The sequence below is a fragment of the Erpetoichthys calabaricus genome, chromosome 1 (assembly GCF_900747795.2).
Source record: "Erpetoichthys calabaricus chromosome 1, fErpCal1.3, whole genome shotgun sequence".
Taxonomy (NCBI): Eukaryota; Metazoa; Chordata; class Cladistia; order Polypteriformes; family Polypteridae; genus Erpetoichthys; species Erpetoichthys calabaricus.
The window spans coordinates 82,979,636-82,997,724 of record NC_041394.2 but is presented as its reverse complement, the minus strand read 5'-3'; the positions used below and the strand labels follow the sequence as shown (position 1 = coordinate 82,997,724).

The following is an 18,089-nucleotide window of genomic DNA, read 5'->3' as shown; positions in this document are numbered from 1 at the left end:
ACATTTCCTGCCTAATTGACAAGCATAATATGCTCATAATAACTTATTTTTCAAATGTGCACAATGTCACATTAATTTCTCAACGTGCCTGAATTAATTTGTAAATGTATCCATCATCTGTACAGTATACATGTCAGTTTTTGAAGTAGTTCATTCCTTGCTTCTGTAACAAATACTCAAACATTACATGAAAACAAATTATTTTTAAAAATAAGTAACAGAAATTTAGTTCCAAAATGATCTAAACTCATCCTCCCCAGCACAAGGGTTAAGGAGGAGTTTTAATTACTGGCAAGACTATCTAAAGAAAACACTATAAATTCTCAATATAACCAAGGCAGCAGCTAGACATATTTTAAAAGACATTCCTTTTTAATCACCATGTAAAATGTTGCAGCGTTTGTATTTTCTGTTACTATTTTTGTCTGGTGTAGTGGCTCTGTGGCTAAAGGGTTTGGGCTGGTAACTTGAAGGCTGCCGATTCAAATCCTGTTAGTGGCAAAAGGAATGCTACTGTATTGGGCCTTTGAGCCCTTAACCTGCAATTGATCCAGGGGCGCTGTACAAACTGCTGACCCTGTGCTCTGCCCCTAAGTAAGTTGGGATATGCAAAAACAAAAAGAATTTCCCCTTGGGGATTAATACAGTACAGTAATCCCTCGCTATATCGCGCTTCAACTTTTGCGGATTCACTCTATCGTGGATTTTATATGTAAGCATATCTAAATATATAACACGGATTTTTCGCTGCTTCACGGGTTTCTGCGGACAATGGGTCTTTTTACTTCTGGTACATGCTTCCTCAGTTGGTTTGCCCAGTTGATTTCATACAAGAGATGCTATTGGCGGATGGCTGAGAAGCTACCCAATCAGAGCACGCAGTTAAGTTCCTGTGTGCTGCTGATTGGCTCAGCGACGGAGTGCTGCATTAACCAGGAAGTCTCATCTCACTCATTCAGCATTAACGTGCTCCTGCTACTGCTTCAGGGGCCGTGTCCAAGCGCCAACAGAAGATGCAAATGATTGCAGAAAAGGTAAAAGTTTTGGATATGTTGAAGGAAGGGAACAGCTACACCGCTGCAGGACACCATTACGGCATCAATGAGTCCACGATTCTTTTTATTTAAAAAGGAGGAAAAGCATATAAGATCTACGGCCGCAGTGTCCTTTAACCAGGGCGCAAAACGAGTTGCAAGTGGACGTGACAAGGCAGTAGTCTGGATGGAATCTGTTTTAGGGATTTGGATTGAAGAGTGCTGGAAGAAGAACAACTGTCGCCTGAAGAGGCTCCTTTAGAAGAGCTGTAACGCTATCCTTTGTTGTGCAGTAAAATTAAACTCATCGTTATCGGACAAGTCGTCGTGTCATTGTTGGTGAGTAACCATAATTAATTATCTATGTACAGTACATATTCCATGTACATAGTTTAGTGTCACTGTACACACATTTTACTGTGTACAATTTTTCTTGCATTGTACGTATTTATTGCTGGTGGCCTGTCTGTCGTAATGGCTGTAACATATGTGATATTGGAGATGCTCGATATCTTTAAAATAATATTTAGGTTTTACTGTATATAAACTGTGTTTACATACATAATTTCAACGAATCTTACCTAATATCTAAGAGAACACAAAGGGTTTATGCTGTATAATTGTGCGGGAAATGTTTATAAGGGCTTAAAATATATAAAAATAACCATATGAACATATGGTTTCTACTTTGCGGATTTTCACCTTTCACAGGGGGTTCCTGAACGCAACCCCCGCGAAGGAGGAGGGATTACTGTATACCAAAAAACAATTTTTTTTTTCTTCAATTAAACCTGCATGATTACTCTAAATTGGTCTTTTGAAAATAGTTCAAAAAAATTAAGTAAACTAAAACCTGAAAACCCACATTGTAAACATTTACATGAAGGACTCACCCATCGAACACACACTGTCACAGATCGTCCTGCCCAATCCATCAAATTGAATGCCAGAAAGCAGCAGACAGGAATGAAATACTTGTCTGGAAGTGAAGAAATTAAAAAATGTGGATGTCAATAAAGAAATAAGAGTGAAGAAAATGACTGACCCCGCTCAATAGAATCTCCAGATCGTAGGAAGTCCAGTGCCGTCTCTCACACTCACACATGGGGTCAATTCAGATTTGCCAGTTTAATGTCAATGTCAATTTATTTATATAGCTCATTTAAAACAACACAGGAATGCTGTGGGCAAAGTGCTTTACAATAATAGAATAAAAGAAAAACAAACAAATAACATAAATAGAAATAAAAATATATGAACATAAATAAAAATAAAATAAATAATAAATAGAAGTAATGTTATATAATGAGGAAACCATCAGTATTACTGAAGGTCACGGAATGCAAGTGAATAGAAACGGGTGAAATTGTTTAGAATAGAAAATAGTGAATAGTGTAACTAACTTGCATATTATTTGGAGGAAAATGAAGGGTTGGTGGGATTAGCAGGGTATCGAATGCACCATAACTCCTGCATATATAAACTACCAAAAGGACCCAATTAATTGTATGTACTGTATGTGTTGAGAATTCTTTCATATGTCAGTTCATCTGCTGGACAACCATCTTCTTTTGTAGGATTTTTCAGTTTACATGACTTGGCCTTTACTAATCACTAGGATGATATTATCTCAAGCTCAACTCCTTGTGCATTAATTTACTCTGACAGACTGACAGTTGCAGTGTATCTACTGTTGCGCAGGAAAAATACCTCACCTAACACCAGGCACAACATATAGTAATGTTTTAAAATATTTATGAGTTTTCAAATCATGGCAAAATTCCATCTTCTGACTGACTCCTTATCTGGATGTGGACATCTTATCTATAGCTGTCACCTCTAAACATACTTTCATCCACCTTGTTAGACACCATTTTGGACATTATTTCTAAGACACTCATCCCAGGACAACACTGGAGGAAGAAGAGATGGCAGTGGAGGCAGCAGGAGGATTTTAGTTGGTTCACTCGCAAGACAAAGGCTAAAATATTCTCTGCTGAAAGGTAAGAAAAGTATTTATCCAAATCATATTATGTGATATCATCTACTGTTAAATTCTGGTCCGTACTTGTAAAATTTTTATTTTTATACTGTACTGAGGATTTGTTCTGTTCTGTGTATTGTATTGTATTGTATTGACCCCCTTCTTTTGACACCCACTGCACGCCCAACCTACCTGGAAAGGGGTCTCTTTTTGAACTGCCTTTCCCGAGGTTTCTTCCCCTACAAGGGTTTTTTAAGGAGTTTTTCCTTGTCTTCTTAGAGACTCAAGCCTGGGGGGCTGTCATGAGGCAGGGCCTGTTAAAGCCCATTGCGGCACTTCTTGTGTGATTTTGGGCTTTACAAAAAATAAACTGTATTGTATTTATCCTTTTTCCTCGGAACATAGTACCTCTCCTCCCTGGTTGTGCATGTACTTTGAATTGCTTTTGCCTCTCACTGCACCAATGAGTGGTGCCTCATAGCTCCTTTCAATGATACACCAGAGGGTCTCCCAATGATGTGCTAAGATTGCCTGCCCAGTTTGCACCACACAATGAGCAACACATTTTCCAGCTGCAGGAGGAAATAATCATCACAGCAGGACATTTTCATGAACAAAACTGACAGACTGGAGGATATATAGATTAAAGGGACAAGATCACGAAGGGAGAATGCAGCAATATGCCACATATGGTATAGAGCGCTAGATACCAAATTTAAGGTTCATCCTAATCTGGAAAGAAAAATAGATCATTATTTTTTTACTGAAGAAGGTAATGGTATAAAAGTAACTACACTTACTCCATGGATCTCCAAATTGACTCTTAACATCAGCTGTGACTGCAGGAAATACAGAGAGGGACACTGTGAACACAAGTGTGATGCAGAAAGCCATCATCTTTATCTGTAGATAGAAAGAATAAAGTCATACTGTATGTTTACAGACATCACAGTGATTAAGTCCGCATGTAAAGAAATGTATTTTAATGCATTTGATTCATACATTCAGTAAAGGCAACACACTGCAGTCAAAAGTATTTTTTTTAAATATTTAGTCAAAAATGCATGATATTTTTTAACTGCTACTCAAACTTTAATTTGTTAAAACTTCCCAAACAAATACTGGATGTTTTGTTCAGGGGTGTGTGTGCACATTTGCCCTGTGATGGACTGGACAACACCTTGTGCCCTATGTTCACTGGGATTGGCGCCAGCCCCCTACTGCAACCCAACATCAATCCGAATTAATTATGTTTTTGTTCATATATTAGGCTAGAAAATGTTTTCCTTCCTTTTCTTTGCCTTCTGCCCTTAAATTTGATAAAAGTACATGTAAACCAAGGCTGCTGAATCTAATACAAGAATGTTATGGCATCAGCAGATTTCTTATTTTATTAATAATCTATCCAAAATGTGTGACTTATTTCTTAAGAGGAAAAATTACATTAGTATAAATAATATCAATGAAAGAATAAAACAGATGCATGGAACATTGGCATGGAATTAAAAATGGCTTTAGTTGTTCAGAATTCATCCAGTTATCAGCTATTTTAAGACAGGGTGTAGTGGAGCCTTGCTGCACACAACTGATGGTAGCTTTGCTCCTCTACACTTAAGATTCTACTCCTTTATGACCAGTCTGACCAATTAAATTCAAAATTTATACCTTTTTAAGAACTTGGAATACAGAAGACTTTTTCTGCGTATTCACCTCTCCATTCTCAGTTTGGTCAAGTGCGAGATAGGCTTGCTTGCCACCATTGGCATGGCCATTTTCCTTTCCATTTTCTTTAAAAAGGAAAAAAAAGTGTTAGTGTTATTCGTTGCCTTTAAAATTACTTAAAAATGTAATATTTTGCATTTTAAGGCCTTTTGACATGACTTCATTTAAACTTAACTGTACGCGTGTTTACTTTTATCATCTCATATAAGGATGAAACACTGTTTTCATGAAAGAAAGAAAAAATTGACTCCCAAGTTTTCAACAGAATAACACATGTCTGTAGCAAAAATGTTGTGGACACTATTACTTGGGAACAAATGGACAGATTTTTTAGAAATTTTGTGGATAACGTGCACAAAGTTTGAGCTTTGAAAGCTTAAAAATTAACTCAGTGGTATCTTGGTAAAATCATACCATATACTATACTAATGCTGTAAAACATGTAGAAATGTCATATGTCATCCAGGTTTTTTGTTTTTTAAGTGACCCAGTGCTGCCACTGCAGTTTTAGAATGCATGTAAAGAACCCTGACTGAGCCTCAGCTTGCAATGAAGAGATTCTACAGAATAAGTAATTGCACTAAGCCTCTTATCCAAATTTAGGTGAAAAGGAAGGAATTTAACCTGCTAGTCTACTACAGGTTATAATCGCACACCATCTAACACTCGCTTGTAACAGGTCAATCAAACTAATGTCTAAAGTTTGTGGAACAGAGGAGGAAATCTCAGACCAACATGGAAAGACCTTACTTCTTGGTATTTATTTAATGATTAAGATGGAATATTCAGTAAATGTGTGCACATAAAAGCAGGACCACAAATTATGTATTCTGATCATATATATGAATATATGTAATATATATAATAAAAAATCTTGGAAGGAGACGAGACGTGATTTTCTCGGAGGCACTTTAACATCCTGCGAGACAAGACAATGAGACAAAAGGATTGCTGCTGTACAGGCTTTTTAAAGTTCAAAGCAACACGAATGGCAAAAAAGCAAAGTGGCTGGCGCGTAGTGTGTCTTGGGCAAAGCCCCCTAGTGTATGTGTATATTATATTATATACATACACACACACAACTATACATATTTATGGTTAGTGCTTTCCTCAAAAGCATTTGCATGTTAATTAAGGATCCCTCACCTGTTTGAAGCAGATGATCTTTGGTCTCCAATTCATGTAATTTATGATTTCTATTCAAGTAATAAGATGAAAATTCCTAATAAAAGAAATACAAAAGAAATTAGCATTGCTCCTATTTTTCACTTTTGTGGTGACAGGTAAACATGGAAGAAAACAACATCGATCTGATCTGTAGCTTTTGTTTTATACTGAAAGCTGATTATAAATAAATTAATTACTTACAGAATCATATCCATAGACTGTAAACTCTAAGAAGTAAATACAGCATGACATGCCAGACCTTTAAGCAGCTACCCAGCATATTCCTACAACCATTTTCTCAACTTCATTTAGAATGTGGGCTGGGCTACCTTTCTTTCTAATTTAAATTTGAATTATTTGTTTAACATGCAATTCTAAACCTTTTTTAATCTTGCTTCCATGCAATTTTAGCACATCATATAATGCAGCTCATTGAAAACCGCAAAAATTAGACCTCGTTTAAAAAAATCCTCTTTGGATCCTGAAGTGATAGCAAACTATCGTCCGATCTCCAACCTTCCATTTTTGTCTAAGGTTTTGGAAAAGGTTGTTTTGGTTCAGCTTCAGGATCACCTCAAAAAATTCAATCCGTTTGAAAAATTTCAATCTTGTTTCCGAACTTCTCACAGTACAGGGACAGCCTTGGTCAGAGTCACCAATGACCTCCTGATGGCTGCTGATCAGGGCTCTCCATCACTCCTTATCCTCCCTGACCTCACTGCTGCATTTGATACGGTAGATCATAATATTCTCCTTCATCGTCTTCACTATATAATTGGACTTTCTGGCATTGATTTGGAGTGGTTCGAGTCCCATCTTACAGATAGGGCGGAGTATGTGGCCTTGGGGGATGCTAAATCTCGTACCCACACTGTCACCTGTGGGGTCCCACAAGGACCAGTCCTTGGGCCGACCCTCTTTAATATCTATATGCTACCCCTGGGTCACATCATCCGCAAGCATGGAGTTTCATTCCATTGCTATGCCGATGATACGCAGCATTATGTGAGACTGGATTCAACTTCTCTTATATCACCATCAACTTCAAATTTTCCTCTTGCTTGGATGAGATTGAGGCCTGGATGTCCAAGAACTTCCTCAAGCTGAACAACACTAAAACTGAAGCTCTTAATTGGCACCCCCCATCAACTTCGTTCCTCTGTAAATTGTATTTCCTTTTCTGACCGTACCTTCTGTTACAAATCTGGGTGTCAAGTTAAGACTCCCATCTGTCATTTGATACACATGTCCATCACCTTTATAAAATTGCATTCCTTCATCTCTGAAACATAGCCAAATTCCGTCCCTACCTCTCCCTCTGTGATGCTGAAAAGCTGGTTCATGCCTTTATCTCATCCAGGTTAGATTATTGTAATGCACTCCTCATTGGGATCCCCAGCAAGAGCCTTCAAAAGCTCCAACAAATTCAAAATAGTGCTGCAAAAATCCTGATGTGGGCGCGGAAATATGAACACATTTCACCAATCCTTCAGTCACTTCATTGGCTCCCTATCCCCCTCCGTATTGAATACAAACTCTGTTTGCTCACTCATCAGTGTATTCATGGAAATGCTCCACGATATCTTAAGGAACTGCTGCCTACCTACCGTCTTCGCCCCCCTGTGACCAAACGTTATCCAATGGGTGACCGAGCTTTTGCAGCCGCTGCTCCACGGCTCTGGAATGCCCTACCAGAGAGCTTGAGAACACAGCAGATTGTGGGCTGTTTTAAAAAACAGCTAAAGACTTTTCTATTTAGGAAAGCTTATTAACAAGAATGCTATAATTATTGTTGTTTTATCTCTGTTTTTATCTTGCTTTGCCTTTGTTTAAACTTTTTTATGTAGCACTTTGAGATTTACTACTAATGTAAAGTGCCCTATAAATAAAATGCATTATTATTATTCCTTCATATAAAACGGGCAATTCTTCGTCATAACATTTGGTGCCTTGCTATTCTACCATAACAGCACAGGTCATAGCAACTGTTTCAAATGAAAGTCTCTATATCCTCAGTCCCAGCTCTATCCCTAGACATTAGTAAACACTTACAAAGTTTTAAGACAAGGCAACTGGCTATGAAAACAGAAGCCTCGAATAAAAAAAAAAAAATTCTTTAATACACAGCGTATTAAAGAATTTTCCACCCAATCACAGAAAAACGGACCACTAAATTAACATTTGTAAAACGTCTTACAGCATGGACAGAGTAATAAACTTAAGTAAATTTAAATGACCAAGACCACTACAATTTTTCAAAAAAAGAATTTTGCAATTTTTTTTCACAAAACCAGCTGTTCAGAAGAGAAGCATTTGAGTACAGGCAGTCCCCAGGTTATGTACGAGATAGGGGCTGTAGGTTTGTACTTAAGTTGAATTTGTATGCAAGTCAGAACAGGTACATTACTTTAACAAATGTTATTGTTGACCGACTGTAACCAAGTGCTCTGCCAGTGAATGGAGTTTCACCTCTCTCTGACCTTTTAATTATTTCTACTTTATTTTCCACGGTGATGGTGTTTCTCTTCTTTACTGTATCACCAGCACTTGCATCAGATTTGTGTTTCAGAGACATTCTTGAAGGGTGAAGACAAAAGGTTAAGATGAGCACTTCTGCCCAGCACTGTACACGCTATCATAGCAGGCAGGCATCCCTCGTCAGCACATCTGGTGTACTGACAAGAGACAACTTCCTGCTATGTACGTAACAGTACAAGCAGGCTTGCTATATTAAGAATGAATGGGGGGGCGGTTCACCACCTGCCCACCACACAGTCACCTCCACTTGCATACAGTATGCTGCCAGCAGCGTCTGCGCATTGAGAACAAACAGGGTGCGGCCAAAGGCGGGTAGTGAATCACCCACCACTGCCCCCATTCAACAGGCAGCCATCTGAGGCACACTATAATGTTACCCCCTGCTGCCCCATTCACCCTTAATGGCCTCCATTCAGCCACAACCGGGTCACCGCTTGCAGCATTACCAGCCACCCACCGAGAACAAACGGGGGCAACCATGTGTTGTGGGCGGGCAGTGAAACGCCCCCCCTCCACTCCATCCAGCCTGCATCAAGTCAGGAGCAGTAGCTGTGGCGGCGTAGTGGGGGAGCAGCAAACCGCCTCATCAAGCCTCCGTCCTGCACATGAGCAATAGCTGTGGCCCCGGTGACTATGGACCACGGGTCACCGCTTGCCACCGGAGGGACACTACACTGCGCAAGCAGCGAAATCGCCCACCTCCAGCCTTCATTCAGCCACCGCTTGCAGCTTCCCCAGGCCGAAGATGACGGTGCGGCAGTTACTGAGGCGCATACGTCGCAGCTGCGGCCCCATTCGTAAGTCGTAGGTCGGATGTCCGTAACCTGGGGACTTGTAGTCAGCACCAATTCTTTGTTCTTTGTACTTACCAAATGAGGAAGCATCAAGTATGTAAATACCGAAATTAGGGTTCCAATGCATGGTGTTATAAAATATCCCAGTGCTGCAGTCCTTGTGTCTGTACCCACTGGGGAAAAATGCAAAACAATATAAAGAATAATTTCTGGATTATCTGTAGTATAAAATGATAAACATACATGGATACCATGCTGATGTAACAGTTTTCACCACTTTAATTTTCCCTTTCTACACTTCCTGCTCTTTACAGTTAAACTTGGCCGAGGTATGAATAATATTAATTAAATTGGCACAGTGACTGAACATTCTAATAGTATTTTACTTTACCGCAGTTTTCTGTCTGCAAGAAAGCATCAATTTGCTCTACCCAATGGGTTGCATTAAGTTTAATTTAGCAAGTTCTGTACTCTGTAAAAAAAATGTATAAAATACAAGAAACTCATTTTCCAAAACACAATTTAATAAACCACCTGATGAATACAGTAATCCAAATGTTCTTTTTTAAATAAAAAAGTGTGATAAAAAGTAGAAGAAAAACTGAAAGAAAAAAGGCAATATCTGCATAAGTGAAGGTACTGTATAGGGGGAATTTATAATGAACATTTCAGGTGTATTCTTACACAACATGTTTAAAAGGTTGAGTGAAACTGTGCCGGTCTGGCAGTAGCAAGTTACAGGTCGAGCTGAATTACACCTTGTATTCTGAATGAGAGACTGGTATAGTTAAATGACAGCATTTTTTTTTTAAAACACCTGTTTGTATTTTGGTTCTACATCAATCCATCCATCTACTTATCTATTTCCTAACCTGTTTCTCCAGTTCAGGGTTGTTAGAACCCAATTGCCTATTAAACAGAAGGCAAGAATCAATCCTAGGCAGGTAACAATTCCACACACGTGATCACACCACATCAATTTAGAAGTGACAATTAACCTAACATGAAATATCTTTGGGATATTTAAGGTATAACTCAAACAGACACAGGGAAAATGTACAAAGTACATGCAAACTATGCCTGATATGGACTCTGGAGTTAAACCTTCTTTTTCTGCTGAACTGGACAACTTCCAGGGTGCTCCGTTATGATGACAACAACAACAAAAAAAACTTCAGGCTGTAGAAATCCTACACATTGCCCCCTTCACCATAACCACCTGGCATACATCTAGCACACGCATCGAAACTATGGAAACAAGTAATCATTACTTATACCAAGCCATTTGCAGTGTTCAGCTTATTAACAAAAAAAAGTGAGATGTCAAAGTCTGCACACACTGTATATTCAGCCAACAGCAAGTAAATTTAGAATTTAATAAAGAACTAATGACCCTTTTAAACAAACTGTTGAACTTAACATATAAATAAAATTGTTTCTTTTTTACTATAGCTTGAATTTTGATCTTGTATTGCACTAGTTATTCTGCTTAAAAAATGTGAAAATTATGAAGAGTTTATAAATAAACACATTAAGAAAATAATTACTTACGTGAAAGGGCTATCAGCATAGCCAAAGCAGCAAAGATCCCAGCAAGGCCTTGGCCACTCATGAAGAGGGTACTGTACTTCTGTGGCAGTAATCCCACCAGTCCAAACAGACTGCCTTGTAGGACCGCTCCAAATGCTGAGAATAAAAGGAGCATTTATCAGCAAGCTGTCACCGAGTCACATCAGTGACTCAAAGTGGCTGTCAGTTTCATACAGGTAAAGCTTAATTTAAACAAATGCCAACACATTCCACAATATTACTTTATTGGTAATGTTTATGAACTCAAGATGTTGTAAAAATGTCTTTGTTTTTGCACAATAACCAATTTTGAAAACAAACATTCAAGTAGTCATTTATAAATGCCACAGCATTTCAAAATATGAACCTAATGAGAAGTCAAGCAAAATAACACTTTTATTGGTGAACTGAACAGATTACAATAGACAAGCCTTCAGGGCCTGAACTGCCTCAAACGCTTGTATATAGTAATCTGCTCAGTTCGCCAATAAAAGTGTCATTTTGCTTGACTTCTCATTGTATTCATAATGGCTAACACTGTACAATACCCTACTACTACAAAAATATGAACCTATGAGATTAGTTTACACGTGTATGTAAAGGGCAGTAAAATTACACAAAATGAATTTATAATCCAGTTTCCCAAAAAGCAAAAAAAATTATGACACTTTACAGAAAACAATGAGAGCAAAAACCTAATTAAGAGCACTAAAATAATTACAGTAAGGTGAAAAATATATATAGGCTAGATAATTGCTGAAATGATATATACTGGATTACAACTGAATAAATTATATAAAGTTGCCTAGCAAACAGTGCCATCTGCAACACAGAGAGGATTCTCATCCAATCTGCTGTGGAAAGAGTGATATTTCCAAAAAAGAAATATTAGATACTGGAGGTTGTTTGTGATCATGTTTTATCAACATAAAATGAAGAAAAGTACAACACAAGTTAAAAAGTAATTCTAAATAAAGGTAAAAATGGACCACACAAACAATAACAAACATCCCTAATCTTTCCTTTCCCCAACCTCCAGCCAAACCCTGCAGCAGAAATTAAAGGGTGGCACTAAAAAGATGCCTGCGCCTGCAGAGAAGGAGGGCTGAGCACCGCAGGATACCGAGAGACAGTGAAGGTGAAATAACAAAAATTAAGATGCACGGTAGTGACGCTGATCACTTGTCATCCAACCCTGAACCAGTTACACCATTAATCTGTGCCACTGAGGGCTCAAGAAAGGTTAAGAATTTCCAAACACTAAATGAAAGGCATTCCAGAAATTCCCAATGCGAGGCTATCAGTGCCTTTGCTGTTATTGATAATAAGCATAGTTGTTATTGATGTAAACCATAATGGCCAATGCTGAAAGTAAGGAGAAAGAGAAGATAAGTGTAGGAGCTGAAAGGTTTGTGTAAGAGAGGAGCATTAACCAGCTGGATAGAAGAAAGAAAAAAGGAAACTACAGACTAGTAGGGAAGCACAGGAGGGCACACGCAGAGCATATGTATAAATATCCCAAAGGACAATTGTGTATTTAAGCGACAGTAGGGACCTTCATCTAGCACCACTGCATTACATTTGCAGGGAATATTTTAGAATCTGATATAGCATTGCCACAGGCTATAAAGTTAGGTCAATGTCACATTATACAACTTCTAGTCATGGAGTATGTTGGACTTGCTGATTGCAGCCTCCAGACCACTTCAATTTACACAACTGAAAAATGCTGGGCATTTCAAATTTATCGACTGCAGGATGACTTTCCAACCCGGTCTTGCTTGCCCCTTTTACTGACAGGCAGTAGAGTACTGCATGACAGAGGTGGTGCTAAACAAAGGATTATCAGATGAGGCGAGTTCAGCCACAATCTCGGTCAATTTTCATTCATACATTGAAACCTTAAGGCTTTGTGTATGTAAAGGAAGGAGAAACTGATTAAAACATGACCAAGAAAAGTTTGAAGATGAAGATTTCCATTAGCTGTACTCTAGTTTTATTAATAGTGCAAAAGGCACTATATAAAATTATGCTGGTGGCCATTATCAGTGTAAAGCTTCTATTTAAAAACTGAATAATTCCTTGTGGGATTACCTGGTACACACAAGAAAACAGGTTATGGCTCACTAAACCTCAGGTACATTCCTCACATTTACCATCTTCCTTTAATACCCAGCTTTGAAATTACTTGAGAATTTGAAACTTGTATGACTCATACAGTCGAAACTTTGTTCTCCTATGGACAAGGATCACTAGAGTCCAACAAAACTCTTATTTTGAACACTGAAACACTTTATTTAGCTTTTAACATCTTTTATTTCATGTTTATTATGCAAATTCTTTTATAAGAATGCTGCAGCCAGAATCTTATTTTGAACAGAATATGTTCATTGGATTAACATCAGCAAACAAAATCATTCTTAAAATCCTGCAAATCATTTAGAATCTATTTTTTCTAACATCCCAGAATACTTTTCTATCTACAACATGATCCCTTTCAGAATACTTCTGTTCTCTCATCTGTGTGATTTTGTACTGAAACTGTTTAAATTTACAGTAAAGTGGATGTCCCTTGATATGAAAGACTCTATATAAAATGAAAAGTAATTGTTAAATTAATCAGTGCTGTTACTTTTTAATCCACCCCCAAGAGGGTGACGATTAAACTTCAAATCTTTTCATATTTTGAACCATAACTGGTTTCTCAAATTGTGATTATGTTTATTATGAAAGGTATTATATAAAATTAACATTGATCACCCATCTTATGTCTTTTATATATATTACAGTATATATATATATATATATATATATATATATATATATATATATATATATATATATATATATATACATATATATACATAAAATCCTAAGCCTAAAAGTACGACTTTGTGCAACGATTTCAGGCTTATTTTAAAACCTACATACAGTATATATGTTTTGTATCACTCTTTTCAGAATTTATCGAACTTTAATGTGATGTTGTTAGATTTTAGGATTTTTATTGAATTTTTAAATTATAAACTAAAAAATATCAAGAACTCATATCCCGCCACAGAAGAGACTTAACCAAGGGTGCCAAGAGATTTAACCAATGTAGCTGCTGTACAGGCTTTTAAATGTTCGAAGAGCCACGCAAGATGCAGGTCACGCAGCACGGTAGCAGCAGCCAGCCAGCAGCTGATCGAGCATAGAGGAGGTATATATAAAAAAAAAGTATTTGTTTCCCACCGTATCACCATTTAAGAGGGGGTTTCATAAGAGCGACAGCGTCTCCTTGGGGTGTGTTCAGCCCCCCTCTTCACAACGTGAATGGTAGACTGGCTGCAACTGCCGAAGGCGCCAGGGAGGCTTGCCCCCCTAGTGTAATATAATGACGGGACACTTTCCTTAATGCCAGAACAAAACCTGTTGTTGTTCCTGCACTTTATTGATTAAATGTGTCCAACCAGAGAAGTATCTAACAAGAGTGAATGTTGCAATATATTTCCTTGCAACTATAAATATGATTGTGGAGTCTATTTTTAATGGCATTTGTTTTTTCATTCCAAATAAAGTATACTACTTTAGTAAGCCTGGATTTTCCATTATCATACATGATACAAGCAATTTTATTTCTTTCAAAAAGTAAAAACATTTCCGTACTCATTCTCTTGACATAGTGATTTTAGAAAGAACCAAAAAGACGAACTTTGTTAGAAACATGGGTATGATTAAAGATCAAAGACACAATACTTAGGGTTTGGGTCCACAGGAAGTCCTGGATGTTTCTTGCCCATAATATCGTGTTTGACGATTGCAGTCTACACATTATTACAGTATATACAAATACAAGCACAAACACCAAAATTCACTTTAAGTTACTGAAAAATGAATTCCAGGGTTTAAATTCCTAATATAATGACAAACTTGAGTTATATAAATAAATGTTAAAAACAGTGGTGGAACACTGTTTTCAAAAGAGTGAGATATACACTTTCAATAAGACTCCATATTAAAAGTTACCATCTCCTTAACATTTGAGACAGAAGGGACAAGATGTTTTTTGGCCTTGTAATTTTTTTTCCTTTAAAATTTTATTGCCAAATTCTGCTCATGTTGAGGAACAAATGTAAATGAAATGTCAACACACAGCGGCAGCTGGATCTGAAATTAACTGAACAACCATTTGTGTTCTTCAACAAGAACAGTGGAGCAGAGATGGCACTGGTTAGGGACACATTTTGAATAAACATTAGAAAGTTATCCATAACATAGACAACTATAGATGTGCAGAATAACTCACCAAATAATGTGGTGGGTACATTTGGGGCCTTCAAAACTCAAATTGATAACATTTTGCAAAAGTTAGGTGAATAGGGATTGACAAACTGTTATTGGCTCAATGGTCCATCCTTGTCAAAACTGTTCTTAAGTTATCATTTAGTTATACTGTACAAAACTTGGGGAACTTGCACTTTACTTCACAATCACTTTTGTAGCTACAATGATGGACATGTCTACCATTTCCAGGAATTTGACGCCTATAAGCTAGGACACCTAAATAATGCTACTAAAGGTTTAATACAAATACTTAAAACAAAAATAAAATACTATTTAATGCTTATAGCATGTAGCGAGATAAACTTAACAGAACTGTGCATTAAGAATTCACTTACAGTTAATAAACCATATTGTAGCCATGGTCACAGAGAAGAAAGTTCCAGGTTCCATGTCTATTTTGACAAAAGCAGCAGTCAGGATGAAGCACAGAAGAATACATAATAAACTGCCTGCAATGCGGATGCGTTCTGAGATCCTTGAAAAAATTAAAGAAAACAGATTCTAAATTCTTTTAGGGCAAATAGAAACAATGTAAAGGCTTTTACAAAGGCCATGGGGGAACTTACCACTGATACAAGAAGGAATTGAGAAGGGTAAAAAGTAGCAATGGTAGCTGAGCTAGTAGGGTCATCCAGTTGCCAAAGTGATATTCATCATGTTCAGCACTGTGGGTCACATTTGTACTGTTGTAACTGGGATGCACAAAGTTGCTTCTCAAGCGCTCATTAAAGTACTATGAATGCGAAAGACATAAAAAAAAATGTAAGAAACTATCACACTAAACAGTGCATAGAAGAACAAAATGACAAAAAGGAAAAATTATTTTCTGCTTTTATAAGGATTGGCAGACATTAACAAAAACAAACAATAAAATTACATTTACTTTATAATGAACTACAACCAAAGGCGTTTGATAAAATTCAGTTAATGACTGTAAATGTAAAACCTGTCAGAATATTAGTTCACAAGACAAAAGAAAGGAAAAGAATGATACTAGAAACTGAAGTATTATAGGAGACACTGAACTAAATAAATGGTGCAAAGCTCAAGTAGTCAATGTGGGTAACAGCGTGCCACTAGCCTGACCTATGTCATATATATTATATATACCACTAATGGCGCACTGCACGACAACATGCAGTGAATTCGCTTGACTTGAGCATTCATAGTTTTCATCCTCTTTCTCTGTATGTTTAGCATTCATTTGCTCAGAGGTTGATGTGCTTGCTCCTTCCTGAGCAACTCTTCTTTTCTCTACCCTAGCGGCCCGCTTCTTCTCTTCTTTCGTCAGCATCTTTTCGCGTTAAAACTGATTAAGTCAGTGTTTGTGTTGCAATTACTTAGTACGTTTTCCTTAATTTTTAACTTAAGCTGGCACTGAAGTCTTCAATCTGCCTCAAGAATGATTTAAGATATGAAGAGGTAGGGGAAGTGATGGTGAAGGTGGTAGGGATGTGAACGGCGCACATACGCATCCACCACACGGCTGCCCTGCTGGCTGCTGCCGAGAGTTGATTCTACAATAAAATAAAATAAAATAAAAATAAAAAGAGGAATAACCTTGGAGGCCAATCAACACCAATATGTGTACCAAATTTCAGGTCAATAGTTCAAACGGTTTGCGAGCTACAGGTGATTTAAAATCCTGGACAGACAAACGGACAGCCACAGTAGCGTATTATATACACAGTGGTCCAGATCTAATTATGCAACTGTTCAACTGACAACCGTCTCCCCGCCATTTTGGAACGCAGGGCAGGTGCTGCCATCTATCGGCAACAAAACAAATTCTAAGTGAAATCTCTATGTGCATGGCAGGTGCTGTGAATTCTCTATGTAATAAACTTAAGTTATAGCGTAAGGCTCATTCCTTACAGCTTACTTACAAAAGTTAAGCAGGTTTCATTTCGAAATTCTACGTGTAACGGTCGACAACGTCCGCCATGTTAAACTTTCTTATTTATGGCCCCATCTTCACGAAATTTGGTAGGTGGCTTCCCTGCACTAACCGAAAACCGGTGTACGTACTTATTTCAGTGGTATGACGCCACTGTCGGCCGCCATATTGAACTTTCCAAAGGTCTTTGTTACTTATGGGCCCATCTTCAAGAAATTTGGTACGCGGGTTCCCAGCGCTAACTGAATCCTACTTACATACATATATACATCCATAGCCTGCAGCTCGGTCGCCGTGTGATGCGGCGTTGGGTCCCCCATCCCCACACCTCCTACGTAGTTGGCTGCCTGCCTATATAAGGCCGTCCGTCGCTCCGGTCTCTTCATTCCCTTCCTTGCTTCGCCACGGTATTAACGTCTCCCTGCTGATAACTGCAGCATTTTTATTTAATCCACGGCTTCTCCGCTGTTTTATTGTTGGTTTATTACGATTATAGTTATTGTGTAGGTATTTTAGACTTAAGTTTACATTGTTCAGGTACCCATTTCCTTTATCGTTCCAACCGTACCCCCATTAACATGTCTATCGAGGTGATCACCATCGATCAAAGAACTTTCACTTACTGAGTGGTTTCCATGCCCGGAGATGGCGACTGCCTTTTCCATTCTGTGTTACATATTGCACGGCCATATCAGGCTCACTCTTGATATCTGGAGGAACACTGTGTCTTATGTATTGAATGACTGGGACAGATTCAAGGTGTGGACTGATGACGGTACAGGAGATAATTATACTACACAGGAGCACTATAAGAGTGAAATGCTTAAGCCCTTCACCTATGGTTCTGTATACGAGTTGATGGCTGCCGCTGAATTGTTCAGTTGTTACTTTCAAGTGTACCGAAATGGCCAAATATTTTACACCTTTGGACAACCGCCAAAGCCTCTTAAACATCTTAGATTCACAGGTGACGATTTGAGTAGTGGACACTTTGATGTTTATGAATGTTTAAACTCTCAAAAGCTGGATGCGAAGTTATCGATGAAACCCATTTCAAT

The 18,089-nt window shown here is 37.9% G+C and overlaps 1 protein-coding gene across 3 annotated transcripts in view; it reads right to left on the bottom strand.

The window, feature by feature from the left end:
• Positions 1-18,089, bottom strand: part of LOC114652703 (equilibrative nucleoside transporter 2-like) — a 50,700-nt gene that overhangs the window by 4,909 nt on the left and 27,702 nt on the right. For all 3 annotated transcript variants that reach the window (XM_028803033.2, XM_028803028.2, XM_028803041.2), the window contains exons 4-11: positions 15,701-15,867; positions 15,470-15,609; positions 10,791-10,925; positions 9,315-9,412; positions 5,887-5,962; positions 4,684-4,805; positions 3,819-3,921; positions 1,928-2,013 (exon numbers count right to left, since the gene is read on the bottom strand). In XM_028803033.2, coding sequence (XP_028658866.1) covers positions 1,928-2,013; positions 3,819-3,921; positions 4,684-4,805; positions 5,887-5,962; positions 9,315-9,412; positions 10,791-10,925; positions 15,470-15,609; positions 15,701-15,867 — 927 coding nt within the window. The remainder of the gene's footprint in view (positions 1-1,927; positions 2,014-3,818; positions 3,922-4,683; positions 4,806-5,886; positions 5,963-9,314; positions 9,413-10,790; positions 10,926-15,469; positions 15,610-15,700; positions 15,868-18,089) is intronic.